General features: G+C 49.5%; 1 protein-coding gene across 8 annotated transcripts in view; it reads right to left on the bottom strand.

The window, feature by feature from the left end:
- CUX2 (cut like homeobox 2) overlaps nucleotides 1-21,799 on the bottom strand; it is a 224,729-nt gene that overhangs the window by 52,611 nt on the left and 150,319 nt on the right. For all 8 annotated transcript variants that reach the window (XM_043529407.1, XM_043529409.1, XM_043529411.1 and 5 more), the window contains one exon: nucleotides 4,541-4,619. In XM_043529407.1, coding sequence (XP_043385342.1) covers nucleotides 4,541-4,619 — 79 coding nt within the window. The remainder of the gene's footprint in view (nucleotides 1-4,540; nucleotides 4,620-21,799) is intronic.

Below are 21,799 nucleotides of genomic sequence, written 5' to 3'. Positions count from 1 at the left end.
CCTACAACTTAGATCTTTTAATCTAAACATTGTCAGTAACTGAAGGTTGTGCCCTCGGGAACTGACCTTCAGCACGCTTTAGCTCTGCAGCCCTAGTGATGGGGGAACCCCTGAAGGGTCAGAGGCCCAGTGTGGGATCCAAGCTGAACCCCTCCCACCAGGAACTCAAGCTGAAACTCCCAGCTCACCTCATGTCCCATCTCGAAATACAAGAGTTGGTCAAACTTTCAAGAACTCTGAAGAAGAGTTAGCTTGGGGTTTGTGGGCTGGGTGAACGTTCTGGATGGTTCTTATTGCCTCTGAACCAGCGTTCCCCCCGCTTTGATTAATACAGGGCCCAAGAGAGGCCAGCGTTAATGCTCAGGAGATGTTTTGAGGCTGCCCATCCAGCCCCACTAAAGTCAACGCAGAGATATGGGTGGAATAGAACTGAATTTGGCCTGATGTTTCTAACTCAACATTTTGGCTCTTGCTGCCCTGGATTTTGGGGTTATATTTTCCACTCAGCTTGGCTGTTCTTACCCGAGTTATTCACTGAATAATTCATTGGCCTTCCCGGGTCCTGAAACGTTCCAGCTCCATGTGATACTCACGGAACATTACTCTAGTTAACGTCTAATTACACATTACATCAAAGCTGCCGTGAAGCTGCACAGAGCGGCTGCAGAACAACGACGCATCGCCAGCAAACTACACCGTGCCTGGCACGTTTGAGGGACTCCAGACGGCGGGATCGCTCGGCACCGGCAGGAAGGGAGAGCCTCACTCACAGTTACCCATCCACTTCCAGCTCCGCCACCTGGGACTCCTTCCGCTCCGGGCCCAGTTCTGCAGCCCTTGCTTGGGCAAACATTCCCATTGATACTCAAGTCAAGAGGCCAAATGCTGCTGCTGTTGGCATCAGCAGGAGACTGCAGGACTGGACCCTCATTCATCCCTTCTCCATGCAGCTGACCATGAAACCTCCCTCGCCACTACTGGCTGACCCTGGCAGGGCATTTCCCGGTCTCCCATCTGCAAGGCTCTCTCTGGGCTGGTTCCACGAGCAGCTCGCTGGCAGAGCTGGCCAAGCCCACTAGCTCGCCTTCAGCAACCCCGCACGCACGGAGGCCTGTCACGTGGCATTGCTGTTGAAAGTTAACAGCATGTCTTCCCATGTCGTCTGGCATTAGCGGGAGTGACCCAGCACCGCTCCCTGCACGAATCGGGTCAGGGAAGGTGCACGAAACCCCTCCGAGACCCCAGATGCAGCCCTGCTGAGCACCCAGCCCCGCGTGGGGAGTGAGGGGAGGGCTAGTTACTTTCCTTAGCCCCTGAGAGCCCTTTGGGAAAGCAGCAGTATCCTCCCAGGGGGAAATGCTACACCTAGTACCCAGCCCCAGTCACTCAGTGGCCACGTGGTGAGGGAAGGAATTTCTCCAGCTCACAAGGTCACCGCAAAGTGATAGCAGCTGCTACTCCTGTCTTAGGGCCTGCATGGCCATGGTAGTCCCCCTACCTCCCCATGTGCAGGCAGGAGCAGGGGCTGCACCTGCTCCAGATTCAGGGGTGCAGGAGCCTCCAGACACCTGGTACCCCCAGTGCAGGGACCAATGGCTGGTGGAGCCACCCGGTGGCAGATCCACCACCCCTGCTCCATCTGCATGTGCCCCCAGACAGCCCCTGCAGAGCTAGGAGAAGGGACCTCCCCCTGCAGAGCGGAGCCCCTCTGGACAAGAGGAAGGGGCAGGATTTGGGACTAAGGTCTGAGCCGCACTTAGGCTGACACAGTTACAGTGCTCAGGCATGTGAAAAATTCACAGCCGAAGTGCCATAGTTCTGCTGACCTAAGAATTCTTCTATCAGCCTTGCTCCCGTTGTTGGGGAGGTGGATACCTACAGCAATGGGAAAAGCCCTTGCATCGCTGTAGGCTGTGTCTACGCTTGGGGCTTACAGCGGAGCAGCTACAGCTAGAGTTAGCTAGACAGACGGAAGACCTTGTTAGGGTGACCAGATAGCAAGTGTGAAAAATCGGGATGGGGGTGGGAGGTAATAGGTGCCTATATAACACAAAGCCCTGGATACTGGGACTGTCCCTATAAAATCGGGACTTCTGGTCACCCCAGGCCTTGTCTACACCAGGGATTTACTCCAATTTCAGCCATCAGTGTAGACAGGCACAGCTGCTATTTGCACCGACAAAGTATGCCCCTGCTGGAAATCGATATCCACTTGGCCAGTGCAAACAGTGGCTGTTCCAGTCTACACCACGAATTACACCCGCGCAGATATGCTGCTGGCTGAAACAGAGGCAAATCCTCAATGGAAGCAACACGCCCCGTTCCCCCTGCATCTCCCTCTTCTTCAGCCCATGTGCTCACCTACTTCTCCCTAGTCGCTCCGCTAACAAGCCCCTTCCCTCCAGCCCAGGGCTGCGCCTCGTGGGTTTGCCCAACGCGAGACAGAAATCAGCCGCCCTGCTACACAAGTCAAAGGGAGGCTTAAATCAAATCTTCCTCGGCAACAATGACATTAATTATGCTTTTAACACATTTTACTGCTTTTTTCCCCCCTCACTTCACGCCACATCTGTGTGAACAATATCGAAAAGATTTACGATCTTCTTTCGTAATTGCAGCCACACAGTCCCGCTCACTTATCAAAATACTCGCTGAGCAATCAGCCTCCGCCAGGGAGCTGTGTTGACAGCAGCCATTCAGAACAAAAACGTTGAATCAGGACTTGTGTGTCGCTTCGAAAGTAGTCTACAAAGAATCCGCCTGTCAAGGAATGCATCGAGATGGCTAAAATTACAGGAGTGAGAGCCCGCGCTGAGGTGGGGTCTGCGCGGGGAGGGTGAACGAATAGATCCGGGCTCCGGAAACAGCTCTGACATTTGGTTCTCGTATCTCAGGATAAAATTTAATGAGGACAAAAATATGTCTCCCGAATTCCCCTAAGAAATCATTAAAACATTTTGTTATTCCTAAATGTCTGCCCGATGAGTTAGTGTCCCTGCCGGAGCCCTCCTGCACCTTGCAACTCTTCATCCTCCGACTTGACAGCTCGGCTGGTTCTTCAATACCGGGAGACTCCTTCCTGCCAAGCACTGCATGAGCGAGGGTTAGCGCAATGCAAAGGGCCCCTGGTACAACACACGGGGCTCTCTGTTAGGAGTTACTGCTCAATCCTACGCAGGGCCAGGCACCAAATCCATCAGTGGGGGGGTCAGAGTCTGGTGAAGGTGCGGGGGAGGCCACACTACGCAGAGCTTCTAGTCCTTTCCCAGAGGGAGCTCTGAGCATGGCTCCACTGCTGGGGAAGATGCTCACCAATGCCAAAGACTAGAGCTGGGAGCTGGTTTTGGCCGCAGTGTTATGGGCAGCAGCTAGCCCTCTTTTTCTAGGGACACAGAGACTTGACAAGCTCGCACTGCCAATGAGGCAGAACCAGGGTTAGAACCCAGGACTCCTGAATGCTAGTCGAGCACCCAAACCGCTGCACCACACTGCTTTGCTCCACGGACAACTTTGGCAGGAGGCAGAGTTGGCTGCTGGTTGGCCATGAATCAGGATGCCAGGCCCAGCTCTGCCACTGGACTTCGCCAAGTTGCTTAACTCCTCTGTGCCTCAGTTTCCCCATCTATAAGATGGAGACAACACAGTCTTGCTAAACCAATTGTGAACATTTACCAGACCAGGCACCAAATCTGCTCACCCGCCCTGACCACTGTGACGAGAATGAAAAATCCAGCATTATTTTACTTGCCCATCAAACCCTCGCTAGTTACCCCAGATGAGCTGACAAGCAGGATTTTGCAAGGCTGCGGGAATACCATTCGCACAGGGCTGTGTGACCCTGTGCTAGAAAGCATTGTCGTTATTACTGAGCACGGAGGGGCGGACGTTTCATTGTAGGCTCAGGATGCCCAGTTACTGTATGTTAACCCTGGGGTCAGCCTTGATTGGCTCTCCTTTCAAAAGGGCTCAGACAACGTACAGATGGGCATGAACAGCGCTAGGTGTAGGGTTCGGTGGATGTCCTGATGCGTGTTTAAACCCCCTACATGTCCTTGTCGGGAGCTGGGCTGTAAAAGGAGCTCAGTCATTGTAGTTAACTTACTGTCAAAAACACAACTGGGGATAGAAGCCGTGTTATTACAAGGCTCGAGCAAATGTATTTCTTTTCTAATGTCAAGATACATTTGGCTCACATGCCAAAATACAAGGATGGCAAAAGCTGCTTCCACTTGTCTGTGCCACCTGCTCAGATCTCAAAAAGAACATGGAAAAGTTAGTGGCCACCATCCCGGCCGTGATGCAGGAGATCAAACACTGATGATGCAGTACCATGGCCCAAAGGACACTGGAAGGAGACCCGATTCTGGGCAATTGGAGGGATAGATAACGTGAGAGATAGAGCTGCAGAAAGCTCTGAGCACCAGGACAGGGCAGTGATGCTGTGGCATGCAGCATACACAGCAATCCTTGCTTCTAATGGCTGCTGGGCGGTCTGTTCTCAACATTAATTATTCAGCTAAGTAGCCAAAGCATTCCTTACCTGGTGCTCCAATTAATTGCTTGTAAACACTGAGGAAAGCCGTCTCAGCCTCCTTGCTTCTTTTACTAAGTGCAATCACCTAAGGGAAAATAGAAATAGGAGGTGAGGAAATGCGAAACCAGGGCTTCAAAGAAGAGAAGAAACCCCTGAAGGCTGGGCTGTGGTCCCAGCTAGGTCGGCATGAATCTGGAGTCTCTCCCATCCAAGCCACAGGCAGATCTTCCTGGCATACGCATGGATTGCAGCAGGGATACTCCAGCTTGGCACGAGCGTAACAGAGACCAGAATCTGTGCCCCGCTGCAAGGAGTTAATAATTACCACCTACACTCTCCTCACACCGCTGGGGCTGTGCAACTGCATCCACTGCAAAGCTGCTGGGTCTGTTCTCGAACCAGTAAGCAGCACTTAACAGCCTTTGACCCTTCGTTTTATTGCTTGGTGCCGCTTCTGATCATCAGTGATGATTGCTGGGGTTTTTCTGGCTCACTCTAGGAATTATTTTTAGCAGAGGTCACTGCTGACTTTAAGATCATAACAGAGCAACGCAGAGTCGGAGCACCTTTAGGGCATGCTGCAGGACCCTGTTCGATCAAGTTGCTTCCGCCATAACTACAGCGGTCTGACAAAGAACTGGGGTGGGGGAAGGAATTGAACCCCAAACCGAGGTCCCTATGACCAGAGAAGTGACAAAAGAAAAAAGATTCCACTAAGTTTACAACGGATCTTGCGTTGATGACCTAACTGACCTGTGCAGTGTTTAGATCCCACAGAGACAGGGTGAACCCGGTGTGAATTTCCTAGGCCCTGTAGGTCAATTTACAGCACACAAACCTGTTCCACCAACTTGTTTGCTTTTCGCCTTTGGATGTTTTGCCAACTCCCATGATCTTCTAACATTCTTATTTAATGGAAACCCGGAAGATGCAGCCACGTCCACACGTGCTGCCCCGCTGCGGAGCTCTTTGCACGGTCTAGTTCTATTACGTGGTTTGTCTAGTTGACCAGAGTTGAAAATGGGACTGGCATATTCGCATGTGAACACTGGAAGTGATATTTCCAGGGAAGGGCCTTACGGGCACTTTATAAAAAGCCCAGGGATATCGGAATGAATATTAATGCTACTTGGTATGTGTCTAGCCCCTTTCATCAAATGCACGGAGAACATTTAACTGAACTGTTGTTATCCCTGTAGTACAGATAGGAAAGTGGGGAATGGGCTCTGCCACAGACTTCCTTTCAGACCACAGGCATGTCACTTAGCCTTTCTGGCCCAGATCCTGGGAGGAATTAAGGCTCCATTGAAATCAATGGAAGTTAGGAGCCTAACTATCTCCGAAGATCTGTGCCTCGGCTCCTCAACTGCATAACAGGGATAACAGCCCTGCCCTGGCCCCCGGGGTCCTGTGAGGTTAAAGGCATTAACATTTGGGAGGTACTGGGGCTGTCTAAGTAGATACACAGAGGGGGGGACACACTTTGGGTGACGTCATGCTGGGAGTTGGCACATGTGGGAACAGACCCAATGTCTCCCCTGCTTTCAGATCGCCATGTGTCAGTGCTCCGCACATCCCTCCCACTGGGGTCAGTCTTTGCTCTCTGATAGCTGGGGGTAATGGGACTTTCAAGCAATCAGAGGCTAGGGACACTCAAAGCTCGGGATCACATCCCTGACCATCTTGGCTAATAGCCACTGATGCACTTATCCTCCATGAACTTATCTAATTCTTTTTTGAACCCAGTTATAGTTTTGGCCTTCATAACATCCCCCGGCAAGGAGTTCCACAGGTTGACAGGGTGCTGTGTGAAGAAGTACTTCCTATTGTTTGTTTTATACCCGCTGCCTATTCATTTCATTGGCTGACCCCGGGTTCTTGTGTTATGAAAGACACAAACTCTCGCCGGTACCTACCAGGCTCCCCACGCAGCCACCCTCGCTGCAGAGGCAACAGCACAAAGAATCCCACTTAGAAGAACCTGGTGGAACATCAGCACTGGGCACCTCCAAGCAAAGCCAACTTGTCAGTGCCTCCCTCTAATGCCTCACCCTAGTGAAAGCAGTCAGTGAAATTTCACTGGGGACAGGTAGCGCATTTCAGTTTGCCTTCCCAGCTGCCACTCAACCCCCAAGTGATCAGGAAACCCCCAGCGATCATTAAACTCAGCTAATCATCTGTCAGAGACGTGGGTGAGCCTCCTTCTCAACTCTTCAGTGAGAGTGAGCAGAAAAACCTACACACCCCCCCACACACACGATCACCCCCATGTGTCTAACTCAGAGCCATATGCCTCAGCCCCAAGATGAGACCAGAAGAGACACTATCTTGTAGCTCTCTGGTAGGAATCATAGCAGTGATCCGGTGCGAGCAACCCTAAGCGCCGTGTTAATGCGCCATGTTAGCCGTACGCTAAGCACCATGTTAGTGGAGTCCATTCCAGTCCTAGGAGCAAGACAGACTCCTACTAGTCAGCTGCTGCACAGCACTGTTCAGTGACAGGTCTCCCGGTGCTCCACCAGGGAAGATCAGTATCATTACCCCCTTGTTACAGACAGGGAACCTCAGGCAAGAGAGCTCAGCTGAGTTGTCCAAGGTCACACAATGAGTCAGTGGCAGAACCAAGAAGAGAAGCCAGGTTTCCCGACTCCTGGTCCCGTGCTGTATCCACCAGACCAGCAAACTATGCAGCTCGCTCGGCTTTATTTGCTTCTAACTGAAGGCGGCTTAGTGCTATCCCTGACTCTGGAGCATATGCCTTATCCCCACAACGTTACACACATGGAACCCCCGTATCGTGGTCGACAGAAACGGCTCCAGCAGCCCCCAGGACAGCCAACCCTGCTGACATGGGCTGGCAGAGAGGCCAGCCAGTGCGCTCACCATGCTTCATTACGTGCTTCACAGTCAGCGTTAAGAAGCAGCACACTGTCTATGTGCATGAATCCGTCCGCGGGAGGAAGAGCACCTGGCTGTTAATGAGGAGAAAGATACGGCTGGCCAGTCACAAGGCGTTTACCTCACCCTTCTCCACGGCCCTGAAATCCTGCCAGACGCAAGCAACTGTGCTTCCATTCCCAGGTGTTGTCTGTTACGCTATGTCCCATCGTTAGAGCTGGGAGCTGGACCTTCCACGCACTGGGTAGTTATTTTAATATGGAACCCAGAAACCTAAGAGAGGGCTCAGGGGGAGCCCCACAGAGGGCAGACATGAGCAAGACAGGAAACACGGCTTTGCAGCTAAGCCACAACACTGCACTGGGATTCGAGAGACCTGGGTTCAACCCTTGGCTCTGCTACAGACTCACTGTGTGACCTTGGTCAAGTCACTTCTTTCTGTGCCTGTTTACCCACCTGCAAGACAGGGACGATAATGACATTACAGCTGTTGCTTGTCCAGTCTATTTAGATTGCAGACAGGGGCAGGACCACCTCTATTAGTCTGTCCAGTGCCAAGGGCAATAAAGCCCCACCAGAGATCGCGACTCTGAGCGCTACTGTAATATAAATATAATAACGACCACGACAGCATTAGCAGGCAGAGAAATGTTTATCTGGCTGTGGTTCTGTAGCCACTGGCCCATTTACTCCCTATACATCTCTGCTGCCCCATGGAAGGCAGGAGTTCCCAAGTGCCCACGTGGCAGCGAGAAGGGAGGAGGTTGTCAAAAGGATCCATGGAATTAAACAAAGTAACTAGTTTACACCCTGCGTCCTTTGCCTTCGGCTAAATTCCTAACACTACAGTAATGTCACACCAAGATAAATCATTGATGCGCTTTGCATCAATGAAAATTATAATTTAATGCTGGAGCTTAAATAAGAGATAAGAATTTCACCTTTTATTTAAATGGCAGGCTGCTGAGCTGGGTCCAACACCACACACCCCGAAAAGCCTCGCCCACACTGACATCTTCAGGTCAGGGTGAGATGGCTGAGACCCCCAGCTCCCCCACCCCTTTGCTTTTGGTCCTCGCAGACCCTGGGGGCCTTCCCATCAGGGTGCATCACCAGTACCGTGCCACCTCCCAGAGGGACTGCGGCCAGACTCCCGCTGTGCAATTCAGAAGTAACTAAGCTCTGCCGCGTTGCATGGCTAACAACAGACCAATATATTAGTCCTGCTGCAATATCCCCATTCAACATTGATGTGCATGAATCTTTTACTCCAGTTAACTTTTCAGCATTTGCCTACACAATCCTGGTGGTGTTTCCTACCTGCTCCCACCTGACTGCAGAGCTCTTTGTTTACTAAGGTCCTGACCCGCTAAAGGTTTTTAGGTGCCTAACGTCCACCGAAATCAGTGGGAGTTAGGTGCCTAAATAGCCTGGAGAATCTGGATCAAAGTGAGTTTGCTCAGAACTTTCACGTTCATTCCCGACGGGTTTGCCTTGCTTTTGCTGATGCCGGACAGCATGATCCATCACCTTCCACCACTTGGATAGACGGGAAAAAAAGAAGAGGTTAAAATTAGGGAGCCCGGGACAGGCAAATATCCCCTTCCAAAGAGGATCTCTGTGCTACCGCTTGGATTTTGCTCCAAGCACGAGCTGCCACGGAGACTGAATTGAGGAGTCTAGCCTAAGGACTCAGCAGGTCTCTGAAGGCTGTGGGGAGGAAGTTTGCATCAGCGCTGCTTGGAATTGGATAATCAACAATCACCTGGCTCTTTCACTAGCACTAAAGTCTCTGCTCCTGCCAAGAGTAGCATCCAGCTGAGCCTCCAGGCAACCCCCCTGACCTCGCTGGGGCACTGAGTAGCCATGACAATCCACCCACGTGCTGTCACTTGTGGGAGCAGGCCCTGAATTCGTAACAAAAAAGTTAGGGGAAAAGGCTGAAACCGCAGCGGTGAGTGTGACTGGGATGGCGTCTGGCTAGCCACCAACTCACTGCAGGCTGCCTGGTTTAGCAAGCTGAGAACCAGGCTGGGAGCCTGGAATCGCAGGGTTCTAATTCTCTCTCCTCCACTGACTGGCTGGCAACGTCTGGGGCCAGTTACTGGGCCGAGTAATGTGTCAGATTCAAGTGGCAGGTAGGCAAGTAAAAGGAAGTGGCCCAGGGTACTTAGCCCTTCTGATAACAACAGAACACACTGAATGAGCTATAGCGTATAGGTTTTCTAGGATGCTCACGGCAGGAGTACCCGAGAGCCTCACTGATATTAATGCATTTATGCTCGAGTAGGAACGTATTATTACTCCCGTTTCACTTATGGGGAAGACTGAGGCACAGAGAGGTTAGATCCTGAGGGCCAGATTCACGAAGGGATTTAGAATCCTAGCTTCCTAGAAGATAGGAGCCTAGATTCCTTTTTGGGGTTTGGGCCTTAGGCCCATTCTGACATGCTTTGCTGAACTGGGGCCGCAGTGATTTACCAAGGCCCCCAGGAAGTCTGCGCCAAAGCTTGGAACAGGCTCATGATCTCCCACGTCCCAGCTCAATGCCTAACCATGGATTTTGTTGTCTGACTTTAGACAGCCAGGCTTGAAAACTTTGGGTTTGACCTCCCGGTGCCTCCTTTTCCCCATCCTCATGGAGGCACTGGACAGATTCACTATTGAATGTTCATTCCGTGCTTGAAAGTGTAGACCACTGATTGCGTAAGTGCTCAGGGTTATGATCAAGCCCCTGGACCAACCTGCACTATTATAACGGAATTCCATTTATTCCAGAAAAAGTCAAGGACCAAAAAATATTGCCCTGTGTTAATTTATCCTTGGAAAGGATCCCTGAATCTTTACCCTGAATCTCACCAGGAAGCAAGGCTAATTCTCAGCGTCTCAGGGAAAAACCCATCAGATACATTGTACTCTAACATTCGCAATAACTCCAGAGCTAAAAATAAGACAACGAGCAGCTTGTCTGTATTAATAATCACCTTCCACCCAAGGAAGGGCAGTGGTCTCGTGCACCTCTAGAAAGAGAACCATGTCCTATTTGAAGCTAAAACTGACCTGGTCCCAACTGGCAGAAGTGGTATGAGCAATGGCGTAATCAGTTACACCAATCACAGATTTGATAATTATTGAATGAAGTCCTAACTTCCAGCCGCAGCACAGTGGGAGTTTCACAATCTCTCCAATTTAAAGGGGTGAGAGGTTTGGGGTTTTTTTCCCCTTCTCATTGCTAGAAAAGGGTCCAACCTCCACACAAGAGTGAATTTAAATTGCTTGTGGCACCTTAGAGACTAACCAGTTTATTTGAGCATGAGCTTTCGTGAGCTACAGCTCACTTCGTCGGATGCATAGCATATCGTGGAAACTGCAGAAGACATTATATACACACAGAGACCATGAAACAAAACTTCCTCCCACCTCACTCCCCCGCTGGCAACAGCTTATCTAAAGTGATCATCAAGTAGAGCCATTTCCAGCACAAATCCAGGTTTTCTCACCCTTCCCCCCCCCCACACACACACACATACAAACTCACTCTCCTGCTGGCAACAGCCCATCCCCCTTTGAAACCCCTCTTTATAATGCGCATGATAATCAAGGTGGGTCACCTCCAGCACTAATCCAGGTTTTCTCACCCCCCCACACCCCCCCTCCAAAAACCACACACACAAACTCATTCTCCTGCTGACGAAAAGCTCACGAAAGCTCATGCTCAAATAAACTGGTTAGTCTCTAAGGTGCCACAAGTACTCCTTTTCTTTTTACGAATACAGACTAACACGGCTGTTACTCTGAAACCTTTAAATTGCTTGTCATTCAAAACAAAAGCAAACCCCTCATTTGTAATTTAGCAGCCACCTGAGCAAACCCCCTCCACGCTCACAGTCACTAGAGCACAAAGATCATTTTTCTATTGTTAAAATTGCATAAGCCATCGCTTTTTTTAGCATCTAATACACATACCCACTTTCTCATTCTAGTGCTTCCAGCAGCTACGAAATTTGGGGGCTTTCTTTAGCATTTCACAAACAAATTCAGCTTCAGGGGGTTTAAAAGAGCAAACCACAAACACAGCGGCAATAGGCCAGTAACGCAAGCAGAAAACTGTCAGAGCTGGGTGTGCATTTTAACTGGACAAAGTTCCGTTCTCTGCATTACCCAGCTGCACATCCTCTCTAGGTGGTTTTAGAAGCCCTGATTTAAGGCTTCTCCTTTTTACAGCAGGAGAGGCTACTGCAGTGCTTCTGCACTAGAATACAATGTCCCTATGGTGCTGGTCTTACAGCCCTTTTCCAGCTCTAGCCTGTACAATACAATGAATGCAGACTTTGCCTTCCCAAGACTCACCGTTCTAAAGCAGTTGTTTTATCAGCCAAGAACCAGAGAACTGGGTTACTGACATTCATTAGCAATTCACTAGCACAACAAAAGGGCACGATGGCTCAAGGTCAACATTTTCAAACTTGGATGCCTACAATTAGCCACCTAAATACATACTAAGGATCCGATGGCATCTACTGAAGTCAGTGGAAAGACTTCCATTAATTTCGGTGGGCACGGGTTGGGGCCTAGCCACTCACTAGAAGTGGCCTGGTTGTCAAAGGTGCTGAGCACGCACAGCTGAAGTGGAAAACAGGCCATTTGTCCTGGTGCCTCAATGAACATAGGTGCCTAAGCTTGGAGCGCCCACGTTTCAACCTGATGACCCATGTCAGTGACACGTAACTTTCCATTTCAAAAAGGCAGAGGGATGTCACTGGAGAGGAAACAATCATCGGCGTTGACTTTTATTGGAAATGTTATGGCAGCCCAATTTTTACTTTATAAAAGCATCGCCTCAGTATCACTGGGGCTGAGACGAGAACTATTGAGTGTTGACTCTACAACTTGTGCAAAAAGCGCCATAAACTCGTCCCATGGAGCAATAGATTAGGAAAGAGCAGAAACTGTACAGAATCCTGTTTTCTCCTTAGGTTTTACGTTTGTCAAGAGGGCCCAGTGGGGATAGACTGGGATTCAGGAGACCTGTATTCTGGTCCCAGCTCTGCCATTGACTCACTGAGCAAATCATTTCATTCCTCCGTGCCTCAATTTCCCCATCTGCAACGTATGGCTAACTCTGCCTCCCTGCTTACGGAAATCACTGAGATCGATATCAATCAAAAGCTCAAGGTGCTTCAACATTTTTTCCCCATTTTTAAATGGTTTTGGGGTTTCATAAAACCTGTAATATTCAAATGGAAAACAGACAAGCGTTCATTCTAGTCAGAACCAAAAAGTATGTAATAGACATGTTAAAATTCACACACAATAGAGGGTAATACTTCCAGTATTGAACTTGTTTCTTTTTCCTATGAATGAACAAAATCATTAAGTACACACATGCACCTCTGTGCACACGCACACAAACACGTGTAGTTAAAGAGTAAAAGGGCAATAGAAGTTTTGGGGTTTTTTAAGAGGAACTCTACCTACCTATATAGCCCTCTTAACTATGATATTTGAGCAACCTTCACAGTCACGAGTGGATTTTATCCCCACAACCTCCCTGTGAAGGAGGGCAGAATCCCTCCCCATTACAGAGACTGGAACCAAGGCCCAGGGTAGATTACACAACCTGGCAAAGGTCACACACGAAGTCGGTAGCTCAGACGAGTATTAAAGCCACAGTTCCCGAGTCCTAGGTCACACCTTATGCACTGGACAATCTGCCTGCCGGGGGCAGGAAGGTAAAAGCAAGGGGTAGGGTGACAAGCAGAATTAAGAGAGTAAATGGAAATGCTGAGGCAAAGATTTCAAATGCTAAATATTACTACAGCGGGCGTTCTGCAGCACTGTACTGCCTTTGTTAAAACACAGTAATAAATAATATTAACACTTAGGGCTTCTGCAACGCTTTTCATCTTCAAAGCACTTTAAACTTTCAAATCAATTTATCAATGTATTATCTGAGATTAATCACCTTAGAAATATACAAAAGACTTTGCATCCACATTTTAAATAAACCTTAACCCTTATGGAAAAGGCCAACAGTAAGAAAGGCTAAGTTTTCTACAGGGCTAGAAAGCTTCCTGCAGAAATTAACAGAAAATTCTTTCCTTGCTCCAGGACAGGGCTGGTTTCAACAATCCACAGAATGGACATCACTGGCTTAAATATGATGGGTGAAATGCTGTCATGGGAGTTTTGTTGTTGACTTCAATGGGGGTCGGGATTTCATCTCATAGGTTTTGCGATCATTTCTATGGAAGCTTGTTACTTTTTATAGAACCCTCTTGATTCCAACCCTATTGCAATCAATTCCTGGAGGGCACTGGGAGGTGAAGTTTGCCACAAAGGAATGGAAACCCAAGAGTGGCTCTGTTCACACGTGAGCAGTTTAATCATCAACAGGGTGATCATCGTGCCAGTTTGACCCTGACGCCTGAGCCTCTCCTCAGCACTGAAAGAGGGCTGCAGTGCCAGCCAAGCTCCCATCGCAGGGAAGCTCTGAGCTAAACAGGACTCATGGGACACAGCTCGCAGTGGAGATAATGTGGTCAGTGAGGTGCCCTTCCACCGATGTTAATGAAGCCGATGAGGGACAGCAGTCTGCATGCAGCTCCTCTGCAGTCCTCAGACTAAACGATGGGATACGGCAATAATGTATCATAGCAGACACCACATGACTGGCTACAGAGCCACCCGGAGAGGACACCAATTCAGTCCCAATTTATGGGAAAGGTGCTTTTACAAAGGGTTAAAGCAGGAGCTGAGAGCGGCCCAGAGAAACACACCGGAATGATGTGACAGGTGCGCTCAGACACGCTACTCCCGTTTTACCATCCACAGTATTTTCGGCCAGGAGTTGGCTCTGCTCTTTCAGAAAATGTCAGCTAAAAAAAATTTAAATGACCTTTTCCGAATAGAGATAATCCACCTAAATATCAGCCAATCGCTTGCGTTTTTAAGGAGAGAATAAAATCATTCTGGAGACACTCCGAATGTATTCTTCCCTCCTGCAGACGGGCCACCTTAAACTACTCTAGAAAATACATTGCTAGGAACTGTTAGTTCTGTGGATCAGCAAATTTAATAAATACACTGGAAAAGCCTTCCAGGGATGGTGTTGAGTTTTTCGGCATAATTTTTTAATTTTTTTTTTTTTTTTTTTTAACAGAACGGCTTTTACAAAACCAGAACTGAATTGTTTTCATGATTGAAAAAAAAACTCAGTGAAAGTTTTAGAGTTGAATATTTCCTTGTGGTACCAGAAACCGCAGCAAACGAGGACAGGGCTAATACATCACAACTAGCAAGTGAAACCTACCTCCAGCGCCCATCAAACTCAAGGGCAATTTTTCCATTGATTTCACTGCACATTAGATCAGGCCTGTGGCTGAGTAGGGACAATTCTTCTAGTTCCTCAATGTCACAAAATATGGAACACTGTAACTTCCTGGTTAATTATGAACATTTAGCCCCACTGCTCTGAGGTGGGGTGGAAGTTTGGTCATCTGGGGATGGCTCCTGCTCCCAGTTAAGTCAACTGAAGTTTCCCATTAATTTCAATGGGCGCAAGATCAGGTCCTCTATATATTAGGATTTGATTTTCAAAACACTCTCATCATCTTACTCTGCTCCCAATGGAGTCAGTGGTAAATTCCCACTGGGCGCAAAGCTAAGCCAACGCTGAGCGCTTACGAAAACCCCACTCGCAGCAATGTACCCGATGGAAGAAATTCCCTCTCTGATTTTATCTGTACAGTCCCCCGCCGATTTCATCTGAGAACCCTACCACCTACCTTAGCAAGAGCGTAAAGAGCCCGTGTGGGCAAGACACAAGTTGTCAAGTGAGTGTGGACCCACAGAGGCTGTTTAATTGCCTGACACAGCTCTGCCAGGCTGGTCCTGGGGATTAACTACTACATTTGCTGGGAAATGATGTGACGGGCTGGAGGTTGGTATTTTACCTGAGTTCTTTAAAAAAAAAAAAAAAAAAAAAGTTAAAGGTCATACTGCAACTGAAACAGAGCAGTTTGTGACCAATCAATCAACCCTGACTAATCAGATCACTTCCTTTTTGCAGGCTGCCCCTTGGGCTGAGTTTTACATAAAGGTTACTATCCTGTCCAAGACTCCTTTCTTACATGGGTCAATAGCATGGGCTGAGCTGCACCGAAGTCTGAGTTTCCAAGAGGAACTCTTCCACCCACATGAGTGGTACTGACCCATAGAATACAGGTGGCTTTTAAATAAGATTCCCTTTTGAAACCAGCGAGGAGTTCTGCATAAAACCCAACAGCACAATGTGGCCAGCTGTCCTTCTCCAGGTGAAAAGACAGTAAGAATGTTTGTGTGGATGGGGAGAGAAATACAGTCTAATTCAGCCCTGATATATGCCTGTGCCACTCCATTTAGTTAATCAGTTATGCCCTTCTTACGGCAGGGTGGAAATCGGCCCATCGGATCTAATTTCAAATCACTTTGTTGTGTGAAAAATATATCACAGTATAGAGACATTCTATACTATGCGAGCAGCTGGGTTCGATTTCCTTCCCCAGCCTGTTTAAAGTATTTTGGGTTGTGATACCTAGTCAAGTGATAATTTAGATCCAAGATGTAGGGTTTGTCCTCAAGCAAGACAGAAAGGTTTTTAAAAATTGTGAAAGCAATACAAATATTCACATGCATTTAAAAACAAGAAAGGTGAGTGAAAATAGAAGGGTCTGGGCTTGGATTTACACCAACATTTGCAGTGCATGGTATCTATTGCCCAAACAAGGCTTCAGGGTGCTTGGAGCAGGAGAGGGAGGAGAAACTGACTAGAAACAAAAGGTGAAATTGATCAGTCGATTTTCATAGCTTGAGTGGAATGAAGGGCAAAGAGTGAACCAACTGCACAAAAGGGGGAAAGCTACTTAGATTTAACTTTGTGTTAATCGCCCAAGGCAGGGAACATGCTTTTCAAAAGAAGATTGTTTTTAATTCGACACCACCTCTTTAAGACCAGGAAAAAAGGGGGAAGCAACAAGGAATCACACACGCAACCACATCCCAGATCACATGGGGAACTATTTACAAATGTGTTCTCTGTTCATTGGATGGAATTTACCCCGGGGAGAGGGACCAGCACGAGGCTTAGGTACCACTTAAGCCTTATTGTGTGGGTATAAAGGAGAGGTAAGTGGCATCTAAACCTGGTGCTGGGCCCTCTGCCCAGAGGTGAAATCCACCCAAACAGCAAATGCTCCAAAACAAAGATCCAAACTCCACCCAGAAACTTGCAATGCTGTATTCTTCAGAGATCTCCTTCCCGCACCTGAGTCTCAATGTCTGCAACGAAGCACTGCCCACATGGCTATAATCCTATCAGAACATCGCTGCCAGTTGGATACATTTCACTCAGATGAAAACTCCCAACTCCTCTGTGTGGCATTCACGGGCAACCTGTCAGAGTGGCTAGTTTTCCCACCCTCCTGATTGCAATCAGTAATGGGAGAGGAGTTGAAATGCCTGCTGCCACTGAGATGACAGAGATGGCCATTTGAGATGCTAAACCTTCATTTAACTGCTGACTTTCCCTGGCCCCTGCAAAATCCTCCGCTGATCCGAGGCATGCCAAGCACTCAGCTATTATATATCGATGTAACATCAATTTTTTTTTTTTGTTTCCTTCCACAGTGTACACTGACTCCAGGTGAGAAAACGCAACTGTGCTGGAACAACTCGGATTGATGAATTACATTCATGTGCTGGGTCTTTTTCATGGCTGGTGACTTTCCAGCAAAGCAATTATCACTGTAGAATGCATAATAGCCTAATTAATTACTATTGTCAGACTGGCCTTTATGCCATGATTATACCTTATGAAGCCAACTTTTTAAACATTTGGAAGCAGAAATATTATTATAATTGACTGGCAAAATGGTTAAACTCTCCTATCTCTGTTGAGCCTTCCCAGTATCAAAACTTTGTTAACCGCCAATGATATGATTGCCTCAGTGTCTCATCTCAAAAGGAGCAGAATCTGAATTGCATCGGGGTGGTTTTATTATTTTGAACATGCAATCAAATCTAGGATGAGAATTCAGTTATTTCAGTCTAAATGCTTGTTACAGTAAAACAAAGATGTGTGTGTTTTTTAAGACTAGGAACACGGCAATGGAGGTCTCCACAAGTTAAATGCAAATTGTGAAGGAGAGAAAATCATAGTTTGCACTTTTTTTTGTAATGTATAAAGAAGCCCTGTAGAAAGAAGAAAGGAAGAAAGACTAGAGGTGGGTGGGGAAGAGAAGAGGCCCGCAGGACCCTCCTGCTCAGCCCCTGAGCTCCTGGCCGGGGAGGCTAGCCCCCAGCCCCTCCCCCGCAGCCTCACCTCGCTGCTGGCGCAATGCTCTGGGAGGAGGGGCTGTGAGCTCCCGGGGCAGTGTAGCTGCAGAGCCTAGCCTGAGCCGGTGCTCCAGGCAGCGCGGTAAGGGGGCATGGAGCAGGAGGGGTTGGGTAGAGGGCAGGGGAGTTCGGGGTGGTGGTCAGAGGGCAGGGGTGTGGATAGGGGTTGGGGCGGGAACAGGGGTTCCGGGGGCAGTCAGGGGACAGTGAGACGGGGTGGTTGGATGGGGCAGAGGTCCCGGGGGAGCAGTCAGAAAGGGTGGGGGGGTTGGATGGGGCGGCAGGGGGCAGTCAGGGGACAGGGAGAAGGGGTGGTTGGATGGGGCAGGGTTCCCAGGGGAGCAGTCAAGAAGGAAGGGGGATTGGATGGGGCGGCAGAGGGCAGTCATGGGCAGGGGTTCTGGGGGCAGTCAGGGGACAGGGAGAAGGGGTGGTTGGATGGAGCAGGGGTCCCGGGGGAGCAGTCAGAAAGGAGGGGGGGTTGGATGGAGCGGCAGGGGGCAGGCAGGGGCCAGGGAGAAGGGGTGGTTGGATAGGGCAGGGGTCCCGGGGGAGCAGTCAAGAAGGAGGGGGGGTTGGATGGGGCGGCAGGGGGCAGTCAGGAGACAGGGAAAAGGGGTGGTTGGATGGAGCAGGGGTCCCAGGGGAGCAGTCAGAAAGGAGGGGGGGGTTGGATGGGGCGGCAGGGGGCAGTCAGGGGACAGGGAGTGGGGGTGTGTGGATGGGGAAAGGGTCCCGTGGGGGGGCCGTCAGGGAACAAGGGTGTTGGATGGGGTGGATGGGGGGGGGGGGCGGATAGTACGGGGGAGGGCAGGCCACGACCTCCTCCCCTAACCAGCCCTCCATACAATTTCGGAAACCCAATGCGGCCCTCAGGCCAAAAAGTTTGCCCGCCCCGATGTAGACAATCTGAACAGTGCCATCTAGTGGCGCACAAGAGTATGTAACATTGTTCATAAGACTGTTGGTTCAATAAAGTTGTTATGTACGGCAAAAGCACCCCACATTGCAGCTCCTAAAGTTCCCTGGTTCTGGTTAGGGGCTTCATGGGATTGCTTCAAACCTTTTTGCTTTTTTAGTTAGCACATGGATCTTTCCTTCCACCTCTTCATTGCTCCGTTTAAAATCTTGGTTTTGTTAAACTCCCATCGAATTCAAATACAGAATAATCACTTCAATTCGTCAGATTTCCATTTTAAATATGGGATGCCCTAAGCCTACAAAACTTTCCGAGTGTCTTGTGTTCTTCCTTGCAGACCCTGTGGACCAAGGCCTGAAATTCTCACCTAGAAAACATGCAAATACATAAATAACATTATCCCCTTAGAAAAAAGAAAGCCAAAACTTGTCAGGAGTTCTTTATGCACCATAAAAATGCCCCCCCAAAAGTGCTGCTACATTTCTTGAAGGATATTGAGACGGGAGAGGCGCCCCTCCAATTTTTTATGCTGCTTCCTTTCAGGGACAGGCAGCCCTTACAAGCAGCAAGAACCAGCGCAGAGTGACCACTGCGGAGGAATTACTGTGAAACTGGCAGCAGGGCAGCGTGATCAGAGGCTGGAGAAAGGCTTGTAACGGGGCTGACTGTTGGATGGTAATTTGTTTTCAGCCACAATGAAACTGGTAATGAAATCATTAGGAAAAAAACCTGCAGAGGCCCATGGCTGGCTGAAATAAAACAACCTCCAGGGGAAATCTATCTGAATGACAGAGCAACAGCCACAGATACTACAATGGGTGGCTTTTGCCAGCCAGGTGAGCAAATAATAACAATTTGGATCTTTCATCCATGGATCTTAGAGTGCTCTACAAAGCTGGAGCCGTGTCATCACCCTCCATTACACAGACAGGGAAACTGAGGCCCAGAGTGCTTAAGTGACTTGTCCAAGGTCACACAACGAGAGGAGGAGCAGGGAGAGAACCCAGGTCTCGTAACTCCTGGGTCTTCTGATGACACAGCACCTCCACTGAAACTCAGGTGGCTTGGAGCTGTTCAACATTAAAGCAACGAAACTGCTTTCTAGGAAATACTCCCCAGCCAGATGCTGTGGGGAGAGAAAAGGTTGCCTGCCGCTGGGTAATACTGTGCTATACTGGCCTCAAGTGGTTAAGGTGACATTAAATAAGAAGACAGGATGCAAAGGGGAGTAAATATATACCCACCAGAGTTCACAGGAGCACATTGCACAATGTAACCACCTATCTTGCTGCATCGATCCAATACAGCACCTGGACAAAACCCTTCCAAGCTGTAAAACTGGGGTAGGATGAACGGCCTACCGGGTAGAGCACAGGTCTGGGACACAGGTGGTTTGGGGTCAATTGCTGGCTCACTCGCAGATTTCCTGTGTGACCTCAAACCAGCCACTTCATCCCCCTGCACCTCAGGTCCTCATGTGTAGAGTGGGGATTGCATTTCCATCCCTTGTGGGGGACTCTGGAGTTACAACGCAGGAGTGACGGCGAGATGCTCAGATCCAATGGTGATGAGAGCCACACAGGTAACTCGACAGGTCTGGCTGAGACGGACACATTGCTAAGTGGGGCAGGTTTCAGCCCAGATTTGCATAACTTCCTCAGCGGGGGGCTTGCCTGCCACCCACCCAGATCCGAGCTGATTCAGCGCTGGGGCCCATTGGATCCCACGTTCCAGGGGAATGTCAATAGCTGAGGAATTCAAGGCAAGAGCAGCCAGCATAGCAATAGGTGCTGTGCAAAGGAAGGCAGCACTCTCGGCTGGGGCCCGGTCAAAGCCATCGGGGACAAGAGTGACTTAGGGGGACAGGAACAGGGGGTTATAATGGCTGGGCTGGGGGGAGCTGAGCATAATCATCCTGGTCTCTAATGGAGAGGAAGAAAATAAAGACAAATACAGGGGAGCAAGATGAGAGATGACAAAGGGAGACAGGATCAGCTGGGACTTGGAACGGGAGATCCACTCAGAGACCCCAGAAGACACCAGCTACTCTGGAAGGAGGTTTCAGAGTAGCAGCCGTGTTAGGAGGAGGGCAGGTGCAGCCTGCGAGCGGGGAAGGCCCCTGCCCAGCCAGGGAAGCTGCAGCATTACACGGCCCCAGGGCAGAAAGCTGCAGACAGGAGGTGCTGAAAGGGAGGAGGGATAGCTCAGTGGTTTGAGCATTGGCCTGCTAAACCCAGGGTTATGAGTTCAATCCCTGAGGGGGCCATTTAGGGATCTGGGGCAAAAAAAATTGGGGATTGGTCCTGCTTTGAGCAGGGAGTTGGACTAGATGACCTCCTGAGGTCCCTTCCAACCCTGATATTCTATGATTCTATGAAAGCAACAGCAGGTTTCCTAGCCAAGGAAATATTGCTGGAAAACAGACCGGGGAAGGAGATTGGGTGAGTGTGCAGCCAACAGCAAAGTAGTGAGGGACCCCCCAGGGGACGCTACAGCCTCAGCCGCCTGGAGAGGCTGGGACATGAAGGCAGGTCTGGAAAGGGAGCTGAGCTGGGCTGCAAAGGAGACAGCACTTAGCAAAGCCTGGCTGCTTCCCTGGGGGGACAGTCCTTAAAAGTGGCTTGCAAGAGCCAAGAAAGGGGGATGGCTTTTCCAGAAGGGAGAGGCACGCGTGGCCGCCTAGGGCTGTGGACGATCCCCAGCCAGGAGGCGCTAGAGAGGAGGAGCCACGCTGGTGGAGGACAGACAGGATCATGTCTAAAGAGGGGCAGAGGAGCGGGAGAAGGAAGCAGGGGAGTTACCCACTGGCTGTGGAAAGGGAGAGGAAGGAAGGAAGGAGAGTATCCAGTCAGAACTGGGAGTTCTCGTCAAGCCCAGGGTGCTCCGGAGCAGCAGCGCTGGGATGGAGAGCTGAGGCAGGTTTCCAGGAGGAGGGAGTAGGGGGGATGCTTTCCCATGGCCAGCCTGCAGTGCTGAGCGAAGGCCGGGGGGCCTTAGTAGACAGTGTACCAAACTCCATGTGCCTCACCTCTGACCACGTCGCCAGAACACTGTATCTGACCCAAAGCCCTTCA

Source organism: Chelonia mydas, chromosome 15, assembly GCF_015237465.2.
Source record: "Chelonia mydas isolate rCheMyd1 chromosome 15, rCheMyd1.pri.v2, whole genome shotgun sequence".
NCBI classification, from domain to species: domain Eukaryota; kingdom Metazoa; phylum Chordata; order Testudines; family Cheloniidae; genus Chelonia; species Chelonia mydas.
Note: the sequence above shows the minus strand (reverse complement) of the source record. Positions and strands in the feature narration are given on the sequence as shown.